The sequence below is a fragment of the Aspergillus niger genome (genome assembly GCF_000002855.4).
Source record: "Aspergillus niger supercontig An13".
Classification (NCBI taxonomy): domain Eukaryota; kingdom Fungi; phylum Ascomycota; class Eurotiomycetes; order Eurotiales; family Aspergillaceae; genus Aspergillus; species Aspergillus niger.
Genome location: NT_166528.1, coordinates 295,756 through 319,296, shown reverse-complemented (window position 1 = coordinate 319,296; position 23,541 = coordinate 295,756). Strand labels below are relative to the sequence as shown.

At 52.4% G+C, this 23,541-nt stretch overlaps 7 protein-coding genes across 7 annotated transcripts; 2 read left to right on the top strand and 5 right to left on the bottom strand.

Annotated features, from left to right (window-relative positions):
- Positions 1–222: 222 nt before the first annotated feature.
- Positions 223–2,614, top strand: An13g01270 (uncharacterized protein; the record flags this gene model as incomplete). The annotated part of the gene is made up of 2 exons (XM_059743824.1): positions 223–1,727; positions 1,780–2,614. 2 exons carry the CDS (start codon positions 223–225, stop codon positions 2,612–2,614), a joined length of 2,340 nt encoding a protein of 779 aa, XP_059602053.1.
- Positions 2,615–2,902: 288 nt separating this feature from the next.
- Positions 2,903–5,560, bottom strand: An13g01260 (uncharacterized protein; the record flags this gene model as incomplete). Its single annotated transcript, XM_059743823.1, has 4 exons — positions 2,903–2,937; positions 3,105–3,640; positions 3,877–4,413; positions 4,467–5,560. The coding sequence occupies 4 exons, from the start codon at positions 5,558–5,560 to the stop codon at positions 2,903–2,905; spliced, it is 2,202 nt and encodes a 733-aa protein (XP_059602052.1).
- Positions 5,561–5,894: 334 nt separating this feature from the next.
- On the bottom strand, positions 5,895–7,830 carry An13g01250 (uncharacterized protein; the record flags this gene model as incomplete). The annotated part of the gene is made up of 3 exons (XM_059743822.1): positions 5,895–6,832; positions 6,883–7,496; positions 7,559–7,830. The coding sequence occupies 3 exons, from the start codon at positions 7,828–7,830 to the stop codon at positions 5,895–5,897; spliced, it is 1,824 nt and encodes a 607-aa protein (XP_059602051.1).
- A 1,959-nt stretch (positions 7,831–9,789) lies between these two features.
- On the bottom strand, positions 9,790–13,266 carry An13g01240 (uncharacterized protein; the record flags this gene model as incomplete). Its single annotated transcript, XM_059743821.1, has 1 exon — positions 9,790–13,266. The coding sequence occupies one exon, from the start codon at positions 13,264–13,266 to the stop codon at positions 9,790–9,792; it is 3,477 nt and encodes a 1,158-aa protein (XP_059602050.1).
- A 734-nt stretch (positions 13,267–14,000) lies between these two features.
- An13g01230 (uncharacterized protein) lies at positions 14,001–15,866 on the bottom strand (the record flags this gene model as incomplete). The annotated part of the gene is made up of 3 exons (XM_001396225.3): positions 14,001–15,437; positions 15,628–15,750; positions 15,846–15,866. 3 exons carry the CDS (start codon positions 15,864–15,866, stop codon positions 14,001–14,003), a joined length of 1,581 nt encoding a protein of 526 aa, XP_001396262.1.
- A 4,110-nt stretch (positions 15,867–19,976) lies between these two features.
- An13g01220 (uncharacterized protein) lies at positions 19,977–20,919 on the bottom strand (the record flags this gene model as incomplete). The annotated part of the gene is made up of 2 exons (XM_059743820.1): positions 19,977–20,761; positions 20,826–20,919. 2 exons carry the CDS (start codon positions 20,917–20,919, stop codon positions 19,977–19,979), a joined length of 879 nt encoding a protein of 292 aa, XP_059602049.1.
- Positions 20,920–21,696: 777 nt separating this feature from the next.
- Positions 21,697–22,355, top strand: An13g01210 (uncharacterized protein; the record flags this gene model as incomplete). Its single annotated transcript, XM_001396223.3, has 2 exons — positions 21,697–21,971; positions 22,031–22,355. The coding sequence occupies 2 exons, from the start codon at positions 21,697–21,699 to the stop codon at positions 22,353–22,355; spliced, it is 600 nt and encodes a 199-aa protein (XP_001396260.3).
- Positions 22,356–23,541: the final 1,186 nt, after the last annotated feature.

The following is a 23,541-nucleotide window of genomic DNA, read 5'->3' as shown; positions in this document are numbered from 1 at the left end:
ACGCCGGGCCGACCAATACTAGCATAATGTGGGCTTGGTCAATCTGCAACATAATCTAGGCCAGAGGCGCTTGCTTGAAAAAGGTCAAGGGAAAGAAAAAAAAAATCATAATAATCTAAATATATAGTGCTTAAATACATTAAGAGAAAATAGAGCGTGACTAAAGTGCCCAAAAAATGAACGAGCGACCTGATTTGTGCTCTTGTTATTTCCTGGCTCGATATGAGGATCAGTTCGTTATGGAACAGAGGCGACGAGCCAGCAAACAATGATCCCGAGTCATCCCAGCAATCCTGGAAATGGCCAGTCCGTGCGAAATATGCGACACTCCTGTCTTCTCGAAATTCATCGCTTGCTGCACACCCCGACGAGGAATGGATCCATGGTGTCCTACTCGGTACCTGGGCCACCGGAGGCATCGCGACCTTGAATATCCTGCTGGCGCTCATTGCCATTGGCATGAGCTACTCTCAAAGCGCCAACTCGCATAGTTTTCTTACAACTGAAATGTACAACGGCAATTGCACTTTGTCAAGTAGATGGGGAACGGGCATACATATTTTCATCAACCTCTTGTCCACTACCTTACTCGAGGCCAGCAACTATGCCATGCAATGCGTGTCCGGGCCATCCCGCACGGATGTCGACAACGCTCATAAAAAGCGCCGTTGGCTGGATATTGGTGTCATGAGCTTTCGGAACTTTCGAGTCATGAATATCAAGCGGAAACTCCTTTGGCTGGTTTTGCTCCTCAGCTCAGTCCCTATTCATATGATGTCAGTAGCAGAGACTCCTAGTCATGTCACCACTAACTTGCGTACAAGATATAACTCGGTTGTTTTCTCATCCATCTCTACGCTCGATTATGGCATGATTCTCATCCCTGATGATTTAACACCAACTGAGTCCCTGGTCGGCGCGGGAGAAACAAGCGCCTTCATACAAGCCATAGGCAGCACGCCGGAGCTGATTCAGACTGAAATCTTCAACGGTACCTTTCAGAACTTGAGTAATGCTGAGTGCTTGAAGAAGTATGATGTGGAATACAACACGCATCTCGGAACCCTGGTTTTAGTGGCTGAGCGAAAGTACTTTGGCAATGCAAGCAGTCTTCAAGGGACCATATGGGGCGTTTCATCAGTATATGAGTACGTCAAGATTGTGGGGAAAAGCAAAGCCGAGAAGTCAATTGATGAAGGGCAGTGGACAGCCGAGGGAATTGAATGGGCATCACGAAGCATCAATGCTCCTGGCACCCTTCCGGAATTCCCTATCTCCTACTGTATGAGCAAAACCATGACCCAGCGGTGTCGGCTCCTCTTCAGCCCGTCCATTGCGCTGGCTGTGATTCTGTTCAACCTCACCAAGGTAGTCTGCATGTACCTGACTGCCAAAACGGACCGCTCTGAGATCTTCTTGCGAGTAGGAGATGCCATATCCTCCTTCTTAGTCCAGCCAGATCCCACAACTAAAGGCCGCTGTCTGATGTCCCGGGCTGATATGGCTCGAGGGCCGCATCGATGGGAGCCAGTGCCCCGGTGGAAGGAGTCCATACGAAAGAGGATTCGCCGTGATCCAAAGAATCTGACGGAGGACATACCCATGGAAAACCGTCGTATCTTAGAGCGGGCAGATACTTCAGAAACCTCCTCCCCGAGAACACTACCACGTCGAAAACGATGGTTTCGAGCAGCCAGCCTGTGCCGCTGGGCGACTGTAATAAGCATGTTAGTACCTCATGCCTCAGAGTATCCTCATTTAACTAACCCATCCACGCAGGTTCACCCTCTGCTTCCTCATCTCCTACTTCATCTACTTCTTCATGATCATCGAGGGAGACGGCTGGTCCCTCTCAAAGCAATGGAACCTGGGATTCGGCTCCGCCAACTCCGAAACCTATCTCGGCTTTCAAGAAGTCAACATGATCGCCCTCGTCCTCCTAAGCAACACCCCCCAACTAGTCTTCTCAATCATCTACTTCACCACCAACAGCCTCCTCTCCTGCATGCTTGTCACAGCTGAGTACAACGACTACGCCTCCGAGCGCAAACCCCTCCGCGTCTCCTGGCCCCGCGGCCAACAACGCTCAACTTACTACCTCGCCCTGCCTTACCGCTACAGCATCCCTCTTTTCATCATCTCTGTTACCCTGCACTGGCTCCTCTCTGAAAGCTTCTTCTACGTCAACATCACTGCGTATGATGTCTTCGGCCATGAGGACACGACCAGCTCTATCAGAGGATGCGGCTTCTCTCCTATCGCCGTTTTTTGTATTATTATCTTGGAGGGCGTGTCGTTTTTCTCACTACTAGCGCTGGGGATGAGGAAGTTCCGGACCCGCATGCCAATTGCGGCGCATTGTAGCGCTGCTATTAGTGCTGCTTGTCATCCCCCGCCTGGTGATGATGATGCGGGACTCAAGGCTGTTGCGTGGGGCGAGGTCGATTGGACAGATCCCTTTTTTGTCCCGATAGATTTGCATTCTGATTTGGGAATGGAGTCCATGACTGAAGATGTTAATGTAGGTGCAGGTGGTGAGGGAGCAGGCTATGGTCATTGCACGTTCACCTCGTTTGATGTTATGATGCCGACGAAGGGGAGGCTTTATTTATAGTTGATGTTGCTTAGCTACATAGACAGATCAGATATAAGATATACTACTACTACTACTATTACTACTACTCTTGAAAACTTGATGCTGTTAAGTAACTACTATATATCCTGTCATTGATAAAGATATTACAGTTATATGAATCTTCTTTCGTAAATTCAAGTTCCGTCACTCCATCTTTCTATAATTCGGTTTTCTTGTGTTCGTCCTTTTGGATTTCGTCTACAATTTCACCAGTCTTTGAATACCACTAGACCAGTACATTCGCTTCATAAAAACGGTGTGGTTACTTTACTCTCCTGTACACACAACATCACCATCTCTATCTATCATTTCCAAGCTCCAAACTCACCATTCAACAACAACAACGCATCTCATCCTCACAATCTTCCTCTCATCTCTCTACCACTACTTAAAGTACTCCTAGACTACAATTCCATCCCTCCTCCCCCCCAACTCGGCGGCCCCTCTCCCACCCCCATCCCCCACTCACTTTCCTCCTCTTCATCCCCCAGCTCAACCTCCAACACTCCCCCCTTCACAAAGAACTCATGCCCAATCCAACTCCTCGCATACACCTCCCCATCCAACCACGCCTTCCTCACCACGGTCCCTCCCACCCCAACCCCTGCATCATTCTTCACCCTCACCACCGCTTCCCTCCCCGTAAGTGCATTCTTCACGCTGACCTCCTCCACAAACGGCGCCGAAATCAAATACACACTCTGACCGGGATTCGGAAACAGGCCCATGAGGCCAAACACCGTGAACGCCGCCATTGCCCCCGAGTCATCGTTTCCCGGGATCCCGGAGCGAGAGGCATTGAATTGCGAAGGGATTAAGCTGTGGATGAGTCGCGAGGAGAGGGCGGGTCGCGAGGCGTAGTGGTATTGGTAGACGGTTAGGAAGACGGGCTCGTTGCTGTAGTCTGCTAGAGCTGTGGAGTGGAAGGTGGTCAGGCGGGATGTGAATGCTTGGGGTCCGGAGAGGTAGTGGGTTATTAGGGTGGGGAGGTCGTGGGGGACGTAACTGTCATTTATCAATAGTTCTTTGGTCAGTGATGAAGTAGAAGTATGGGTAATGGGTAAAGGGTAATGGGGTAGGGGGAATACAACTGATATTCCCAAATACTCGACTCAAATGTCTCCGAGGGATTACTCGTCAACGAGCACCATGTTGCACCAGTGGCAAGCGGACTACAATCCATGGGATCCTGATGTGCCCATGTCCCATTGCGATATTTGGGTTGGAAGAACCCTACGAACCCTGTATCCGAGCCATTGGGGAAGAAGGAGCGTTGGTCAGGTTTAAATAGATTCTTCCAGTTTGTCGATCGAGTTAGATATTTCAAGTAATCGTCTGTTTTGTTTAGTCCGCGGGCAACAGTCGCCACGCAAAAGTCGTTGTATGCGTATTCCAGGGTCCGGGAGATGCTGCGCGAGTTAGTGCCGAAACCTAGGTAGTCAAAGTCGTGGTAGGGGATGTAGTTCAGGTTCTTCCAGCTCTGGAGCCCCCCTCGGCCCTGGTAGGACCATTCCAGGGGCTCGTTCTCGGCGTCGTTGACCATTGCCTCGTAGGCGAGATCCCAGTCGATGCCTGTGAGGTTCTTGACGAAGGCGTCGGCGAGGACCACGTCTGCATTGGAGCCGCCCTGGGTCCAGCCCTTGCAGAGACTCATGCGGCAGTCCGGGAGCCAGCCTTCGTGGCGATAGGTGTCGAGGAGACTGCGGATGATGCGGGATTGAGTGTGGGGGTCGATGATGGTGAGAAGGGGGTGTTGGGCCCGGAAGGCGTCCCAGATGCTGAAGACATCAGTTATGTTGCCTCGCAGAGAGATGCTGTGGGTAGGTATTACCAATAGAAAGAATCAAAGTAGGGCTCATCGCTCTCCCAGAGGGGATTCTCCCCCGTCAAATCCTGCGGATCCAGCATAGTCCTATAAGTGCCCGTCCAGAACATGGTCTGCAGCGCAGCACTCGCATTCCCCGGCTTCATCGCAACAGGGCTCAATTTCTCCCTCCAGGCATCCTCTGCAGCTGCTCGTATAGCATCGAAGTCCTCCAACGGACTAGGAATTTCCATTCTTGCATTCTCGCACGCCTTCTCCGTACTAATATAACTCACCCCAACCCTCACACTCACCGTCCCATTGTCAGGCCTCTCAAACCTCACGAACCCACCCGCCTGAAGATAAAAATTATTAAACCCCCTCGTAACAAACAACTCCTTCCTCTCCACTCCACCCGCATCATTCACCCAAACCCCGGTATCCCTCACACTCGCCCCCGCAAAATCCGCACATACATACGAGACATACTCCCCAGCCCCAAAACTCGGCAGAAACGTCCCATTCCCCTTCATCTGCCCCGTGTGCTCATCCACACTAATCGACGCATTCTGCCTACTCTCCCACAAATCCGTCAAATCCAACAACACCATTGGACTCAACTTCTCCTGCCCTGTATCAGGAAACTGGAACCGAAACAGCGCCGCATGCTGCGTAGTAGTCATTTCAGCATGTATACCATTCGTCAGCGTTAGGGCAAAGTACCCAGGTCGCGCAACGACCGAGTCATTTTGGTAGTAGATGGCACGGGCGGACTTGGGAAAGGGACAGTTGTCGAGGAGATCGTCGGCGCAGTATTGAGGGAATAAAGGGAAGTTGCCGAGGGAGGGATTCCCGCCGGTGCCGGAGTCGTGCAGGGCGGAGAAGCCGGTGATGTTGCTGTTGTCGGAGGAGAAGCCGGCGGTGTTTTGGCCGTCTACGTCGGCGACGGCTTTGGCCATGCCGTAGGGGAGGGTCGCACCGGCGAAGACATTGCCGCCGTTGGTGGTGCCAATGAGGGGGTCGATGTGGGTGAGGATGTCGGTGTTGGGGTCGGTGCTGTGGGTGAGCGGGAGGAGAGGGAGGATATGGAGGAGAAGGTAGGGCTGGAGGAGGGGGCGCATGGTGGGGGTGGATGGTGATGGTGATGGCGTTGTCTGGTGTTAATTCTTCCCTGGAGGGAATGAGTTGACACCAGATATGGGGAACAGAAGAGAGACATCGTGGAGAGGAGAGATCGACAGAGGGGAGAGACAACAATGCAGGGAGACATTCAAGGATAAGGCACTTCAAGCGGGGTTATGCAGGGATCGCAGGGATAGATGCAGACAGAGGATAAAGGATTGAACCTTGAGTATTAATACAGGATATTATTGAAGTTAAAATAATGAAATTGTAGGAAAGTAAAACACCCAACATTCCTCTCACAAATACCTGCCCACAGATATATCAGCACCACTAAATCATCGTACCCTTGTTCTGCTTCCTATCAACCCGATAATTCTTCCAAACCGCAATCGCCGGGAATCCCAGCACCAAAATTGCCGTTCCAGCAACAGACCCATACATCTGACTTCTTCCCCAAGCATAATCCACCGCATTCCTGGTCGGTGATCCCACTGGATACTCCATCTGTGCAGTATACCCACCCAGATAAATATCCGTTGCATTCGCCTTCAAATCCGCAGGAAGACGATTCTCCAACGCCTGCGGAAAGATATTGGTATACACCGCCGCAGCAACAGCATACCCAATAGCGCCGCCCAGACTCGAAAATAGCCCCAACAGCGACAGCATCATAGGCACACCTTCGCGATCCGCCGCAGCCATCACCGCCATATCATCACCAATGACGATCGTGCCGCCGCCAAAGGCAATGAAGATCTGCGACATGATCACGTAGTTGATGTCGTTGCTGGCTTCGCCGCGGAAGTGGATCATCAGTCCCGCCCCCAGGCAGAGCAGCGGCAGGCCGAAGCACAAGCAAGTGTACTTGAAGTGTTTGGTGTAGCGGATCCAGATGCCAAAGACCACGCCCCAGAAACATGATCCCACGTTGTAGATCTGCGTCATGTAGCCGGTCATTGACACGCTGAGATTGAACACCACGATGCAAAAGTCATAGAAGTACAGGTCCCAGCAGTAGAAGCTGAAATAGGACACCGCGGACATGATGCACGCTCCCAGCACAGTGCGCTGTCGCAGCAGCTCGTACCGCACAAAGTGCTTCCGCGTGAACCATTTCTCCCACGCGGCAAAGACAAACAGCAAGACGAAGCCAATGACGACCATGGCGATGAATTTGGCGCTCTTGTATTGCGCGCGTCCGTACTGTTGCAGACTGAAGGGAAGAAGGAGCAGGACCCATGCGGCCATGAGCAGGCAGGCACCGATTACTGGTTCGTTAGCATAAAAGCAAATGGAAGGGAATTAGGGCACGACGTACAATCAAACTCATGAATATAGTGAACGATTGACTGCATCGTCGTCCTTCCACTCTCCTCCTTCTTCAACAACCCCATACTCTCCGCCTTGCGCTGATAATACTTCAACAGCACCACCAACGGTGAAAACACCACCGGCATAACGATAGCAAACACCCCATACGCCCAGCGCCACGTCGCCACCTTGAGGAACGACTCACCCGCCAATGGCCCCGTAAACGCCGTGCAGATGAACGGGGTGCTAGCAAACGCAAACGTAAACGCCCGGTTCTGCAAGCCCGAGGTATCGGCAATATAAACGTCCAGCACGAGATAGATACCCGAGTAGCCCACATAGAAGAGGACATAGCCCGCGGCATAGGAATTCGGTCCATCGCACGCGGCCAGCACAATCAATCCAATGGTGTAGATGACCACCCACACGACTAGACCCTCGGCACGGCCCCAGATGTTCAACGTCTTCGCAATCGGCAGCTTCAACACGCCACCGATGATGCTGTAGAGAATGCTGGCTGTGCTGACTTGAGGGGCGGCTTTGAAGTCGGCGTAGGCGCGGTTGATGACGGTGCCGCTGATGGAGTTGTTGAGGGCCAGAAGGAAGAAGCACACCCAGATCCTAGGCTGTTAGATAGATTGTACAGCGGTGTATGGGAATGAAAAGGAAAGGTAGGTAGATACCAAGCATAAGTAGCATATACGGCCTGCTTGCTCCAGACTAGGGCCGCCGCTTCAGCTTTCTGCACACCTAGCTGGGCATCCTTGGTGACCTCATCAGGGTGAGTTTCCACTTCTTTTTCGTTTTGCGCTTCCAGACTCAGTTGCGAGTGGTCTGAACTGGAAAAGATGCCATCGTCATGGCCAGAGGTGACTTCCTTGCTTTGGGACTCGGCGGAATAAGAGACCTCCTGGTTGGTCTCAGTGGTCGTCTTTTCCTCCTTGGTGAAGCGCATGGTTACGAAGAAGAGGAAGAAGAAGCCTTATGCTTCTTAAGATTTAAGAGTCGTATATGACCCCTAGTAAGCCCAATCGCCAAGCAGAATAGAAGGAAAGAAGGGATGGAAATCAAATCCAGGGATGCCCAGAAACCATCAGACACAGACACAGTCAGACGTATTTGTATCTAACCAAAAAGACACCCAAAAAGATAATTTTCCACTTCCCGCACGAGACGCGGTGCAAAGCAGAAAAGTGAACTAAGTCAAGAAATGAACGAACGGCGGGGGAGCCGATCCCTTAAACCCCTAGACTGACTAGCAAAGTATCTACCAGCAAATGCCAAAGAAAATAAACGAAATAAAAATATCCCACTGGCCCGATCTGATAACCCACGACGGATCAGATAAACAGCCCCATCGACACCAATCATGGGACAAGTGCGACTCGGTTCGTGAAAAAGTTTACTGGGTTTGTTGGAGGCTTTGATTTGCTCGGCGATCGCCAGTCCGGATGGTTCGGGTTCAGCTGAGTGTTTGTCTCACTCACTCACACACTTTGTTGCTTATGTATTCCCTAGAAGGAGTGTACTTTACTACTTCCTCCGGGGCTGTGATAGAATGTTATAGTTCTAGAGTGATAGATTATGATGATAACCCCTATCAATCTGATAACACCCACGAAGAAATCAGATATCCTGCCCGAAACTTACACTCACAAGTGAAAAAGAGTCGAAAGTGAATGTGACCAACACCGACACCCGATCGTCATCAACGGGAACTCCGGGTGGAGTACAAACAGCAAACAGAATCTTAGCTGGGTTTCGAAATGCAAATCAGACCCAATCCAATCCAATCAATTCATCCCTCGGGGCGGCCGTCTCAGCGACTCGTCGTATCATCATGGGGATCATCCCACGTTGTCGTACCCAGGACACGAAAATCCTCCGATCCCCTTCTCATTGCACATTTCATTCCGATGAAGACCAAAAAGAACCTCAATCGCCATCGAATATAATTCAATTGATCGCACTCATTGCAAAGGCAACCAGGGTACAAAGTAACAATAGCAGAATCTGCATCAGGGTCCAGTCCAAGGATCAAGAACCAAACCCCTCAAGGGTCCTGCCCACCCACACGGCGCAAAGCCAGTGAACTGACTGGATGGACAACTCCGTCGTGTGGGCCTACGCCCACACAACATGCAGCATGATTATTCCAGTAAATTAAATCTCTCAGCCACTCACCCAAACTGACATGGGGCGGACGCTAAACAAGACGCACGCATCACATCGTATTTAGACTCGCTAGACTAAGTCACAGAAAGAGGAGAGTGCATTATGATCCGCGTATTCGTGCCTGACTGAAAGATGAAACTAAGATCAGCGGTTTGGGCTTTTTTAGTACCTACTTAGCTTCTACACTGCACGTCCAGTCACAGTCGATCTAATCTTATCATCCATCATATCTGATGAATTTTATTCGATCCTGGGGTTCTTTTTTGTTTCCGATGGCGAGTTCGTACATGGGATGTAGATTACGAGGTGCGGGTGAAGCTTAATTCATTAGTAAAGTAATGTTTAAGGAAGAAGTAAGCACTTCATGGTTTGGTCTTATTGGTATGTTGGTGCTCGGGGATAGCAATTGGCGTGGGTGCTAGTCAATGGGGGTGATTGTATTTGATTGTTTTATTTCTAATTCGTATGCGAAGGGAATTAGGATTGTCCTGAGCATTATATAATCTTTTTTCTCTCTTTTTCCTATTTGTTATTGTTTTTATTTACTACAGCATTCATTTTTGTTTTTTGTAGCACGAAAACTACCCAGCCGCCATATATGCACGCTAAACTTTGCAACAATGGCATTCATCATGAAAAAGAAACTACAACACCATAACCATTCCCAACACTAAACCCCTAAACAAGGTTTGTGAGAGCATGCTGAACAGAGCATCACACCTTCATTTGCGTTCATGCACTAAGCATCTCCATCCCCACCAACCGAACCCTCCTTCTCTCTCTCCACCGACGACCCCTGACCCCTCGACCCCTTCACTCCCGATCGAAGCACCAGCTTCTCCTTCTTAGGCTGCTGCTGCTGCAGCGCCGTATCCCCGACGTCCCGATCCAGCGCAGCATACATAGTAGAGCTAGACCACGGCGCCGCAGCAGCTGGAGTAACCGTACCCGAAGTAGACGCAGGAGAGGGAGCAGAACTCCGTCCCGCACCAAGAGCTGGATTGCTTCTCTTCGAGGCAGCCACTTGTGCCCAGCCGCCCTCGCTGGATCCGTTGCTATGTGCGCGTGCCGCTTCGCGCTGAGCTTTGGCCTCCGCGGCGGCGAGACGCTGCGCTTCTTGCTCCTTTAGGCGCTGGCGATCACGCAGCTTAACGCAGTCGCCCACGCTCATGCCGCCGATGCCAATGGCTGTGCCATTGCCGGTGCCGAAGAGGGGCGGGGTCCAGAGGGTGGATTTCAATACGAAGACGTGGCGGTGGGGTTCCGGGTCGAAGCTTTCGCTGGCAAAGCCCCAGTCTGCTGCGAGGGAGTGGGTGAAGGCGCGGAGGGATGATTTGGCGGGTTGGAAACGCGTGGAGCGCTCGGTTGGTGTAGTGGCTAAGGTGTGGAGGGTGGATTCGATGGTTTGCAGGGTGGAGAGGGGGTAGGAGGAGGAGAGTTGGATGTAGATGTCGAGAGTTTCGGCGGAGTAAGGGAGGTTCGTGGAGGTGAGGGATTGCGAGAGGGTTGTTGTTGGGTTAATGTCGACTCCTAAGGCGGAGGCGAGAGACCGATTCCGTTCAAGACGAGCACATTCATCGTCGCATGATAGCGGTGTCACGGCCGGGCCGCGCTGCGCCTGCTGGAGCTGGCCCTTGGAAACAACGGCCTTGGCTGCGTTGCAGCGACGTTCCTGGCGAAGTCGTCCACAGTCACATGTTACCGTGATCATGGACTTGCAGGGCGTCTTCTCCGGGCACGGGTAAGGGGCATGGCATGGGTCGGTGCAGGGGTGGCCACACATTGTCTTTGTCTTGCCGCATGCCTGCTGGCAGGGCTTCGTTGCATCCTCGCAATCGCCGGGCCGGTGACAGTGCTTCTGGCAGGTGTGGGAGCCACATTTAAGCAGCTGGCCGCAGACCTGGCCGCAGCGGGCGTCAGCAAGCCAGCAGGGCTGATTCTTCAGAACCCGCTTGCCGCAAAGGCAGGTCTTTTCTGTCAGGTATGGACACTTAGGACAACTCTCGTCGTCGGTATGGCAGTTGTGGGACGTCTGAGGATGGCCACACGGCTTGGGGCGCTCGCAAGGGAATGAGCATGCCGGGGGCTTTGTCCCGCAGGGCAGAGGCGGATGCAAGATAGATCGACCGCAGTTACACGGGATCTCCTCGAAAATAGCCTCTCTGCAGGTGTTGCATGGCCCCTTGTGACAGATCTCCGGACATGTGTGCCGTCCGCATTTCAGCATACGGCCACAGACCCGGGTACAGATATGCTCAGCCTCAAAGTCCTCGTCACTAGGTCGCAGATGGGATTTGAGCTTCCGGCGGATAGCCTGACGCTCGATAGCTTTCTGCTCGCCGGGACAGCATCGCTCAGTGCACGCATGACGGCCACAGTGCAAGCCGGCCTTGCAGATGCGGAAGCACTGCGGCGGTTCCATCTCTCCCTGGGGACAAACTGTTGTGAACGTATTGCGTCCACAACGGCACTCGATGGGCACCTTCTGGAAGCAGGGCCCACAAGCACCGGTATGGCAGACCTTGGTGCATGGATGTCCACAGGCCAGCGGCTTTTCACACGCCTTCGTGCAATTCGGGATCGGATCCTCGCAAGACGTGCGAGGTGAATATCCAGCAATCTGGTCCAGAGGTGTCTTTCCACAAGGGCAGTCAAAGACCACATCCGGAGACCGCGGACAGTGAGCAGGATGTGCATCTTGCGCATGGCAGCTCTTCTGGCAGAAATGAACGCCACAATCAAAGGGGCGACTGCACTCATCTCCACAGCTAAAGCAGCCAGTCCACTCCTCAATGTCGTCTTCCCGCATCAATTCACTATCCAACTCCTCGTCCTTCGAGCTGCACAGCATCTCCGTCTGTACCTTTCCACAGTAACACCGTGCTTCGATCCTCTCTTCACAAGAGCCACACAAGCCTTCATGACACGGTCGGGGACAAGTATGCTCTCCACAAGGTAACAAATCACCACAGATCTCGCCACAGCTCCAACCATTCTCATAATCCGTATCTTGGCAACGCTTCGTCGATGAGTTCCTTCCACAAAAGCAATCCTGCGTCGGCCCCATAGCTGTACAAGGCGCGCAAGGGCCAGCATGACAAGTCGCATCACACGGATGGGGACAGCCTTTGCGCGTCCTCGCGCAAGTCTGTCCACACGAATGTGGCGGCAGGCCGGGAAACGAGCGCGGATCCACCTCCTTCTCACACCAGCAAGTATAAGTCGAAGGGAACACCTCCTGAGGCAGATTGCAACCAGGACAGCGCCACGCACGAGGCGCACTACTCTCCCCGTTCTCACCATCCTGTCGCTGAGCAGCCGCCGCCCCCTCATTCCTTGACCACTTCTTCACGCAGCTCAAATGGAAGACTGTCCAGCAGAGCCCGCAAGACCAAACACGCGATCTTTTCCCCAGCTCACTCGTGCAAATCGGACATTCGTACAGGTTGTGGGCAATATCCTCGTGGATCCGGGTGGCGATATCGGGCGCCGTTGATTTCGTCGTAACCTTCGCCGGAGGCGGCGGGGGCTGAGATCGAGGCTGTTTCTGAATATTACCACCGCTATTGTTGTTGTTATTCTTCGCCTTTGACTTTCCCTTCCCTCTCCCAGTACCAGACGCAGACGCTGCACCCTTGGGAATTTCTTCCCCTGACTGCTGCTGCTGCGCCGGTGCAGCACCAGGAACAAACACAGGCGCATCCGCTCTCAACCCTGCCTCATCCACCCCATCACCACCCGGTATCGCTTGACCATCCTGCTCCTGCTCCGGTCTCGTCAATCTTCCTCCAAAGATCCGTCCAGCGGGGAGTGTAGCCTGATCGCCACCGCGTGGCCGACGACTCGCGCCTGCCCCTCTTCCTCCTCTCTTGTTGCCTCCCCTCGGTCCTCGGGGCGGACGTGGCGCATCTCCGTTCGGGGTGGTGTCCGTAGGCGGCTGGGGTTGAGTGCGCGGTGGTGCGTCTGGGGCTGTCTGAGTCTGCGTTTCTGTCTGTGTCTGAGCCTGAGCTTGGTTCACTGTCTGTCGCCCGCGGCCACCACGGCCTCTGCCGCGTCTGGGGGGTCTCGGGCGCGGGGTATTGGAATCAGGATTGGAGGCTCCGACAGCCACGGGTGCCGGAGCAGGAGCTGTAGAAGTAGCGGACATGGTCTCCGTCTCCAGGGTCCTTGAGAGTGGGTGAGAGGTTTGCGGTGGCGGTGGTGGAAGGGCAATCATGCACCAGCGCTAATGGGCGATAAACCGCCGATCCAGATAATAACAGACTAAAAAGAAAATTGATTAAAGGACGAGAATGAGGGAATACAACAACACTTCCTCGATGGTAGACAAACTACCCGGGCAAAACAAAGGAAATGAGAGTAAGAAGAAGAAAAGCCTTAGAGGCTGAACGAGCAGATAAGTGTAAGCAAAGAGAAAGCGATCGAAGGGATGGAATTCAGTGGTGGTTCGGTTTGTTCCTGAGCTCGGAGGTGGTTCGGGTGGCGAGATGAAGATTTGATGGACGGTGGCAGCTTTCAACGGGTCATGTCCCACCCAATGAAGGCTTGTGGGTTTTAACTCTACTAATGGACTATCTACTGTGCATTCATCGGGCGATTTCAGGGAGTAAACCTAATAGGGTTGTACGCAGGGGCCCATCAGCAAGTGACTCATGCTGGAAGGCGCTGCGCCATCGAGTCATTCTGTATCGCATATTACTCATAGTGGGACCGCATAATCTACAGATTCTAGATCCGAGGACCTGATGCAGGGGGAAAATACTACTGATTGCCAGCCAAAACATTATCGGGAATCAATGAAAGACAATATACATATCGAAGTGAATCTTCAAAAAGCCATCCACACATCACAATCGCTATGCACGAAAAACATAGTGCAGTCAATAGATTTCAGAAGGAAAGAAAAAGAAACATTTGCCCCTCATGCCATGCTCGTATTACCCATCAAAATCAGAAGAAAAGCACCACTTCACCCCGTTCGTTCTGCTTCAAGCGCAGAGTCCGCCACAGCTCTTTCTCGTCATCGGCTCTGCGCTCCCGATCTGCACGGCTGCGGCCTTGATCCCGTCCACGGTCGCTGTCGTCGAATTCATCCGTGAAATCGCGGTGGAATCGCTTCAAAACCTTGTTCACAGAGAACCCACGCGTGCTTTCGGGTCCCTTGGTCACCAATGAGAGGAAGTGAGTGGCCATCTGGCGCTGCAAGCCATCGGGGACGCTGCTTTGCTGGTAAACCACCACTTCACGGCCGTCGTCGTTATGGCGAGAGTCGGTGTGCTCGATCTGCTTCTGACGGCGCGAGGGCCGATCACCGTCCGTCTGAGCGCTGCTCTTACGCTTGCTCTTGCTAACATCAGACTCGGCCTGGCCGTTCGAGGCGTTGCGAACCTTGGGCAACTTCTTGGAACGACCCTCGTCTGGAGACCCCCGTCGGCTGGCCCGGGTAGCCTTGCCGGAGGTTTCGCGGCTGTTCACGCTGCTTCCTGAGACCGACGATCCGCCAAACATCGACGACACAAGACGTTCAGCGCGGTTCTTGATCGAAATCCCAAGCCCATCACCGTTGCTGTCCTTGTCGTCCCGACGAGAACGCTTAATGGGTGACGAGGGATCCTGATAACGCCGACGAGGGTGATCTTCTCCGTCCTGAGACGGCGAGCGGAGCATCCGATCCAGGCCACCGGTCAGACCTGAGTGCTTCAGCATGGGTGTGCCCGGGTTGTTCAAAACGCTGGACGGCGCATCCAACATGGGTGTGTCGGCTTCATCCATGTCGTGATCATCGGTGCGGCGCTTGCGCTTCTTCTCACTGGTCGTGCCGTTAACTTTGTCCTCGCCGCGCAAACGATCCTTCTTTTTCTTTGGTGCCGGAGTCATGAACTCCATGGAGGCGTTCGGAGCTTTGCCGTCGTACACGGACTGGTTGATGGGTCCAGCTCCGTAGGAGTAACCATTCTCCTCGTAGGCGACATCGTAGTTCTTGTTCTCTTCCTCCGCATCGGTGTCGGCGCGAGTCAGAGATTTGCTGGGCTCGAAGACGGAGGGAGCATTGGCGACCATCTTCATCTGCTCTTTAGATCCGCCCAAAGAGACCTTGGACGCGTTGGGGGTCTTTTCTGTCACCAAGTAGTCAAAGACATTGACTTGCTTGTCTCCGTTCTGCGTAGAGGCTCCCTGGGACTTGTCGTTTTCAGCCATTGGGGGAGTAGGAGCCGCAGGCGGGTTGTCGGTGTCATTCGCATCTTCGACATAGGGGGCGCGGTGACCATGAGCGTTGTTTTGCTTCTGATTCTGCTTGCCATTGTTCTGTTGCGCCTTGCGTTGGTTCTTCGAAGGCTTCTCCCTGTAGAGTGCGCCCTGGTACTTTTGCGCCTCGCTCATACACGACTGTAGAAAACAGGTCAGTCACACGATTCTTGTTCACGAGATGCGCCTGCACTCTCCCAACAAAAGCCCGAGCGCTGATATCCACCAATCAAAAAATCAGACATAGCGCAGAGAGTTCCGACCCGATGGACGAAGCGCAAAGTATATAGTTCGCGGCGAAAGAATAAGCGGAGGGGTAGAAGTTCCATACCGTATGCGACCGATACTCAGTTCCGTAAAAGTGTACCATGCAGTCGATGCAGGTGAAGGAGGCGCCGCGACATTGGTTGCGATGGGGATCAAGCTTCTTCTTGGTGAGGACATCACCGCAAGCCTAGAGATTAAGAAGAGGCAGCGAGTTAGCATGATTTCCAATAGAGTCCCGCGCAGGTAGCAGCTCGTGACAAACGAGAGATAAGGACAACTCACCTCGCATGAGAAGGAAACCATATTGATTAACCCGGCGATGTAGTGCGCGTACTATTCAAGTGTCTGCACGAGTCGGGACTTCCGCAGCGATATATTGAGAACTCAAAGTCGCAAGGCAAGAAAAAGAAGAAAAGAAGGCAATTGAGAAGGGCGCTAGTTTGTCGGGACCCGCACTGAACCTGTCGGGGAATAAGCCGACCAAGCGATGGAGTATTTTTTGGGACGAATGGATCCCTGCGCGACGAGATCCAATCCAATCCAATCCAATCCAACACAAACCGACGCCGGATGGTGGTAGTGAAGGTGATTGTTATTGTTGTTGGCGGCGCAAAACAAATACGAGGGATGGTCGGACAACCCGAGCAAAATAAGCAAAGCAGGTCAGATAAATAAATGCGGACCGGATCCCAAGCACTCGGCGCCTTCAAGAAAAAGCTTCCCTGCTCTCGCCGCTGCGTCTCGCTGCTTTGCTTTTACCTTCTTTTCCCCTCGCCAAAAAAAGAAGAAAAAGAGCAAAAAAAAAGGGCGGAAAAGTAAAAAGTCCAGAATTAACTCTGGGTGGCGCTTAACTGCTTTGGGATTGTTCCAAACCTTGTGCCAGGCATTTGGTACCTGACGAATCAGGCCATGACTCTCCAACCCCGCAATCAAATCAAAGGAAACAAGATAGTAGAATATCTGTGCCTCTTTCCTACCGCCGATACCACCTGCTAAGAGGATGGCTTCACTGGACGCATCGTATCCAATATGGCTCCTATTCATGCTCGGTCTTCCACCATGACCTCCAGGGCTGAGTTTGACCTGGGCTCGCAGACCTGAAACGCGCCCTTCGGTCGACGAGTCCCAGGATTTCCATGCAAACGGTGACATGATGACCCGTGGTCTACCTGATCCACGGGTGTAGCGCTTGCACATCCGAACATCAGCACGGACTCATCAGGAGACCTGACGCCGTGCAGCAAGATGGGCGGATCAACCAGTCACCAGTCAGCTTCACCCGCCCTCACCGGGTCGATTAGTGTAGCGCTGGGTGCGAAAGAAAGACGATCCTACAGATGGTGCGGGAGAGAACCCGATACGAGCCCGTCACCAGCTATCTAGGCACAATAATACTTCCCTGTTCCATAGGCTTGGAGTGGGTGAGATCGACAGTCTACAGTTGATTAGACTTTCGGTGCAAGCCACCCTTTGGTTGACAGCCCGGACTCGCTTCAGCGATGGCGCTAGCTTAACGACATCCTATTTCTATTTTTGTGACCCGGGCCGCGCGCGAATCGAGCCATCTGATGGCTGAGTGTTTCATCTATTTGAAGACGGGTTTCAGCCTTGTCGCTGACGCTTCCAGTGTGGTGTCGATAATACTACTCAACTATATCGCAGACTGGGTAGTTGTCCATTCAGAGACTTGCTGTAGCGGAGCGAGGCAATTCACCGTGCCTTGTTATGTTCAGCAACAGGCTACGTTAGTCTTGGTCAGCCGCGCCAGTCAGATGCAGCTCTGCAGTCATGCGCGCGATGCCGCATACCTCCGCAACCTTACCGGCCGCCCCGGCCATCGCTTGCTCGCATCTGCTGAGAACCTGCTGGGAGCTTCATTTACCGTTGTGTGACTGCAGAATTCCTGTTATCCTCCCACAATGGCTGTGTGAGAAGCGAAGGCCCCTTCCGGGAAGTCCGGGTGCTTACAGGGCAGATGATATTCACATGCAAAGTACAAAGTCTGGACGATAAATGCGGAACTTGAATGAGTGTGGCTGTAGAAATCATACGCTAATGTACTGATCCTGGCCCCATGCACCCAGCGATCCTGCGCTGGTGGAGCATACAAGAACGAGTACTGGGTATAAACGCAACCAGGTGCATCGATTAGATATCAAAATTCGGCGGTCCTGTTCAACCCCGCGTAGTCCTAGATCGTCTGATCAGTATCTTCGCCCCCATGGTAAACAAAGGAAGTAACTAACGGTTCCCTGGATATTTCGACAGGAGAAATCGCCTCAACGCTATCAACCTCGTCTCGAGCAGCGCTCTGACTCTTTTTATCTTTCAGGGTTTCGGCACCCTCGCCCTCCTCATCCTCGGCGCAGCCGCAGTCGTAGAAGTCTCCAATATTATTGCAGTCGAAGATCGGCTTTTCGAGCATGGTATTGACTTCGTTGTGAATAAAGCAGCCCCATCCTGCAGCCGCATTGCGCGAGGAAACTTGCGGCGGGTACTTCTTCAGATGACCCTGGAAGTGAGAAGCGCACTCCCCACTGATTAAGTAGTCAGCAACCACAACCAGTGCAGCGAGAGAAAGCAGTGTTGGTAGGTACCATGGATAGAGTCGCGCAAAAAGGTAGATGAAGGAACGAAGGGTTTCCTGCTGCTCCTCTGTCGGGTCCTCGGGGTATCGAGCTAGCATAGTATGGAAGTACTTCCATGTCGCACGACCCAATTCGGCTCTGCGATTGGTGTTGAACAATCAGTAAACGTCAAGAATGCAAGATAGAATTTGGCTTTAGCCTACTTTGCGGTTGCATTCCCCAGCCGGGGCATCACAACCTCGCCCTTGGTGAGGTCATCTTTCGAGACCACGGCCTGCGTAGACTTCTCCAGGTGACCGGGTGCACGGATCGCGGGACTCGGTGGTCCTTCAGGTCGGATAAAGAAAACAAAGAGCAGAAAGATGGCAATCGCGGCACTGATGAGAATGCGTCGAGTAATCTGACGGTTCGCCATGGTGGGTACGAAAGTGGTGGGTTTCAGGGATATCGCAAATCAATGCTGTCAATCGCGGGCCAGATCGCCAAGTGGCCCGTCTAGGGTATGCTTGGTACGGGGGTTTAGAGGACTCGTGTCCTGTTTCAACGAGAGAAGGAACGACAGACGAATTAACGTGGAACAAACGAAATAGATACAGTGAAGCAACGGCAGCGAGTACGAGAAGGAAAGAATTAGGAAGCTGGGGGTTGCCAGCCACGAACGGGTGGGATGACTATTGAACTTTGCATGATGGCATGAGCCATTAATTGATGGCTTGACTTCGACGTTTCCGCTCGGCGATTATCCACGTGGGGCCGTGCCTTGTGCAGCGCCACTATGTTGCTGAGTCATTTATGTTCTCTATGCAGTCAACTGGCATGTCTACAGCTGCTACGGAGTACAAAGCCACAACACATTACACAGTACGAGCAACTCCCCGGGATCGCGAAATTGTTGTTTTACCATGACTGGTTCATTAGACTAGCTGAAATCTTTATTAGATGGACGATCATGGCTGTTAGGTCTTTCTCTAGTGCGAACGCGTAGATGCTCAACACATAAATCCATGAGTGCATTCAGCCAATGCAGCCAGATGAGAGACAAGCCAGACACCGCCTGACTTCAGAAGCAGCGCAGAAATAATGAGACAAAAGCCAGAGTCAGTAACGCCATGAGCATGAAAATCATAAGACAAGAGAAAATGGTAGACTCCACGCAGGGAGCATTGACAAAGAACAGGCAAGTTGCTGTCGAAACATGATTGATATGGGTACAGTGTTGATACCAATGCTGCGGGGACAATTAAAGGGTCTGAATTAGGAACCACAACAGACGGACTGTTTGGGGGGAAGTGCCAAGGGCAAATTAAACTGGGTAAATAAGGAGCACAGAACTTCATCATGCAACAACAGCCACACGTGAAGAGCACTGCAAAAAGAACCTCTCCCTAGACACGACTGCGGATGAATAGTCTTTGCAGGATGAGGTATTGTGAGAAGGAGCAAAGGTTCGAAAGCGGTCATTAGTTCGTTGGCAGTTGGTGAAAGCACAGCATCCAGGAAAACATCAGTGTCATCAGAGCGATCCGAGAGATGGAAATGGATTCACGTCAATGGCTGAAGTTCGTGGTGGAGCTGCCTAGAATGCCATCTGGGCGGCCGATTTATTGGCCGTCCGCGAGGACTTCCTCCCTCACAAAGGAGAGGATATGCTCGAAGTAGCCTGGCTCGGCCACACTGTCGTTGTGTCCTCCATTTGGAAGTGTACGCCAAACCTTGCGGTCAGATTTGCAGATAGCAAAGAGCTGAGTCATGTTGGATGGCCTGATCATAAGCTGCATGTTAGTGACGTGCTGGGACTCGGCTTGTACAACAATCCTGAGGGCACTCACGGGACTATCTCGTCCTTCAGCCCACTCAGGAAGAGAATTGGGACCTGTGTAATCTTCGGCAGGATGTCCTCGCTGGTCCAGTACTGGTGGCAGAAACGGGCAAGGTAACGAGCAGGAGGGAAGACCCTATAAACCAAGTCAGCACTTCCCTGCTTAGGAAGACGTAGATAGCATCGCCTTGGTCGGTAATCGGTCATATGGTTAGGAACATACGTAGGAATCAGTTTGCGAATGCTCAAGAATGTGTTCTCAAGGATTAAACCAGCGATCGCACCATTGCCTTGATTGTTGGCAACTAAGTTGATCGCCACGGCTCCACCCAAGCTCTGTCCATACACCACAATTTTGCTGTCTCTAGTTTCCGGTCGCTGTTGGATATATTCTAGCCCCGTCTGAGCATCGACTTTCAAGCCCGTCTCGTCCGGTGTGCCCGTTGACAGACCATAACCACGGTATTCCAGCATCAAGACGTTACAACCTAGGACATCTTGTAGGACCTTTGCGATGGGAATGCGATGCCCGATGTTTCCGGCATTTCCATGGAACATCAACACGGTGATATTCTGGCCTATACGTTTGCGCGAAGGGCGGATGAACAGGGCATGTAACGACTCTCCGTCGGGGGTCGGAATTTGAAGGTCTTCGTAGTCTGTGATTCCAAACTGTTGGGGCTTGGGGACATTCGTGCGCGCATCCACGGGAACATTGCGAGGATAGATGAGCTCACTGCAAAAGGGGTCAGCGTCTAACGGCACATCACTGAGATATTCTCCAAGGACGTCTGTGAAGACAGGTTACGAACTTCTGTTTGAAGTACAAAAGACCGCTGGCTACTACAGCCAAACCGGAAGACGCCAGAACTGGCAATCGCAAGAATTGCACGGCACTGTTGGCCATGCCAGCGATACTCCATGACGGTGGGGGCGGCGACTCCGACATGGTAGTAGACTGGCTAATCAGGCAGTGTCGCGGAAGATAAGAGCGGTGCGGCTGGAACGGAGACGGTGAAAATGCTTGGATTGACGGTCGGGCGCTGGAAGATGCAGGAAGGGGGAAACTCAAGTGGTGAGGGTCACGATCCGGCGAGATACCCTGCAGCCTGGAGCGGGAGATAATGCGTCGGTTTGTTTCATCGGGGGCTGCTTTCTATGGCTGGGGGAAGTCGTTCAGGAGGCTTGCGGGGGGAAGAGGAACCGCCCAGTAGGAACGTGGCTGTCTCTCACCGCCCGGCGGATTCAGCTCCAGCTGCCAACGTAACGCGTTCACCTGCCTGGAGAGCTCCGTCAGAGCTCATAACCACCTCTCTAGCCATCAATCACACTGCACTTAACGTTTGCTTCCCATCAGCTCTTCATTACCATCATACCCTCTTTCTCTCGGTGGAGTAGCTTTACATAGACAGGAACTATCCATCTTTTCTGTCAATTTTCAATCAGTCATCATGGTCGGTCACGGTATGACGGGGATGCTCGGCGAGGGTTAGTGGTCTCGTGCTGTGAGTTCATGATGTGTCGGAGCAGGAGCTAATTAGTTATTGCAGATGGCATTCATGTTGACATGAACCACTTGAAGAGCGGAGAAGTAAAGTATGTCCTGACTTACTCAATGAGACTTGCATGAACGGTCACTAACTCATCTGTACAGCCTAGGAACGTCGATGTGAGTTTCAGTCAGCCTCCGATGCAACAACTATTCCATATGTTGACGAAATACAGCATGGCTATCAACTTCAAGGATGGTGTTATATTGGGTGCCGACAGTCGGACGACAACCGGAGCTTACATCGCCAATCGAGTCACCGACAAGTTGACGCAGGTCCATGACACAATCTGGTGCTGTCGATCAGGGTCCGCCGCGGACACTCAGGCTGTGGCAGATATTGTGTCCTATCACCTCAACATGTACTCGATCACCAACAACGAGGCGCCGAGTACTCAGGTCGCCGCATCGCTGTTCCAAGAGCTATGTTACGAGAACAAGGACATGCTAAGGTAGGCACACAACCGGATCAGCCTGGACCGAGCAATCTTTGTTGACCAATCAATCACAGTGCCGGTATCATCATCGCCGGATACGACCCGAAGCACGGAGGTCAGGTGTATTCGATACCGTTGGGCGGGTCTCTTCACAAGCAACCGTTCTCTATCGGCGGATCTGGATCAACCTATATCTATGGCTACTGTGATGCTCACTGGAGGGAGAACATGACAGAGGAGGAAGGCATCAACTTCGTCCGCGGAGCACTGCAAGAAGCAATCAAGTGGGATGGCAGTTCCGGTGGTGTAATCCGACTGGTGGTGCTGACGTCTCGGGGCGCCCAGCGACACCTCTACCTGCCAGACACGGGCTACACCGGCCCGGGCGTTACCAATTAACGAATGTATCTATACGGGACGATGATTTTAATTGTTGTTAGCTGCTAAACGAGCTATTTCATTCTTTGGTTCCACCAGAGTAGTGCTTCTTTCTTATATTTCAAAAGCGCCTTTGCCATATCCAGACGAAGGATCTTCCCAGATCTGAGACTGCTTGGTACCTAATCAAGTTGGGATGTATCTTTCTTCACCGAGTGGGATATTGGGGGGTGGGTAATGTGATAGCGTGGTGATTGATAGCGCTCTTCAGGAGTTACTCCCCGTCATCTTATAGTTTGCTTGCCTTGAGGCACTATCACTTGACCAACTTTTCAGTGACCATTAGACTGCCACCAATAATGGGTCCGCCCTTATCTAAGGGGAGCCAGGGTCAATAGACGGGGTGAACTAATTCCGGGATGCCCAAGGCTACGGGGAAGGAGTATTGACCATCCATGGACCCCACGCGCGAAGTATGGCACGATCACATCATCTAGAATAGAACTACATACCGCTATGGAGCACCGTTAGTTTAGTAGTTTCCCCGCTGCGTACCTACCGACTGGACTGGGGAGTATCCTACTACACAGTATAGTATATTACTACTGTTTGGAGGAACTGCTAGCTTGGAATTAGGGGGCCAGGCCAAGATAGATGGTAGGTCAATGACGGCTGCCATCGTCTCAAGTGCGTCTGGAGCCGCCACCAATCAGTCGGCGCTGCTGGACACCTGCGCGGCAGAGGAGCCGCCATTCGCCCATCGCAAACCCCCCAAGCGGAGGATGATCCTAATTGCGACTATCTGGTTTGGGGCAGGACAGTGAGGGTGAGGGTGTGCGTCTCCTTCTTACTAGTACTAGTCGCAGTCTCGCCTTATCCCCTTCTGTGATGATAATAAGAATCAATCAGAATATTTTCAGGTAATTAGGTACTTAATTGTTGAAGATAAGTAGGTTGCAGGAGTGGCTGTTGATGCGATCTCATGACGACAAGGCTTCCTCATTCTGCGCGGTCGGTAAGGTGACTTGCTTGCTTGATAACGCTGCAAGGAACCTCCATGGGGAGACCCTGTTGTACCAATCAGTAAGGATGCGTCCAGTGCAATCTGGACTTGGGTACTTAGTAGACAGTTAGTGATACCTGGTAGGTGGAGGTAGCAAGTACGTAGTTGAATCGGGGATCTCGATCTCGCACGGCGTACCCAAAG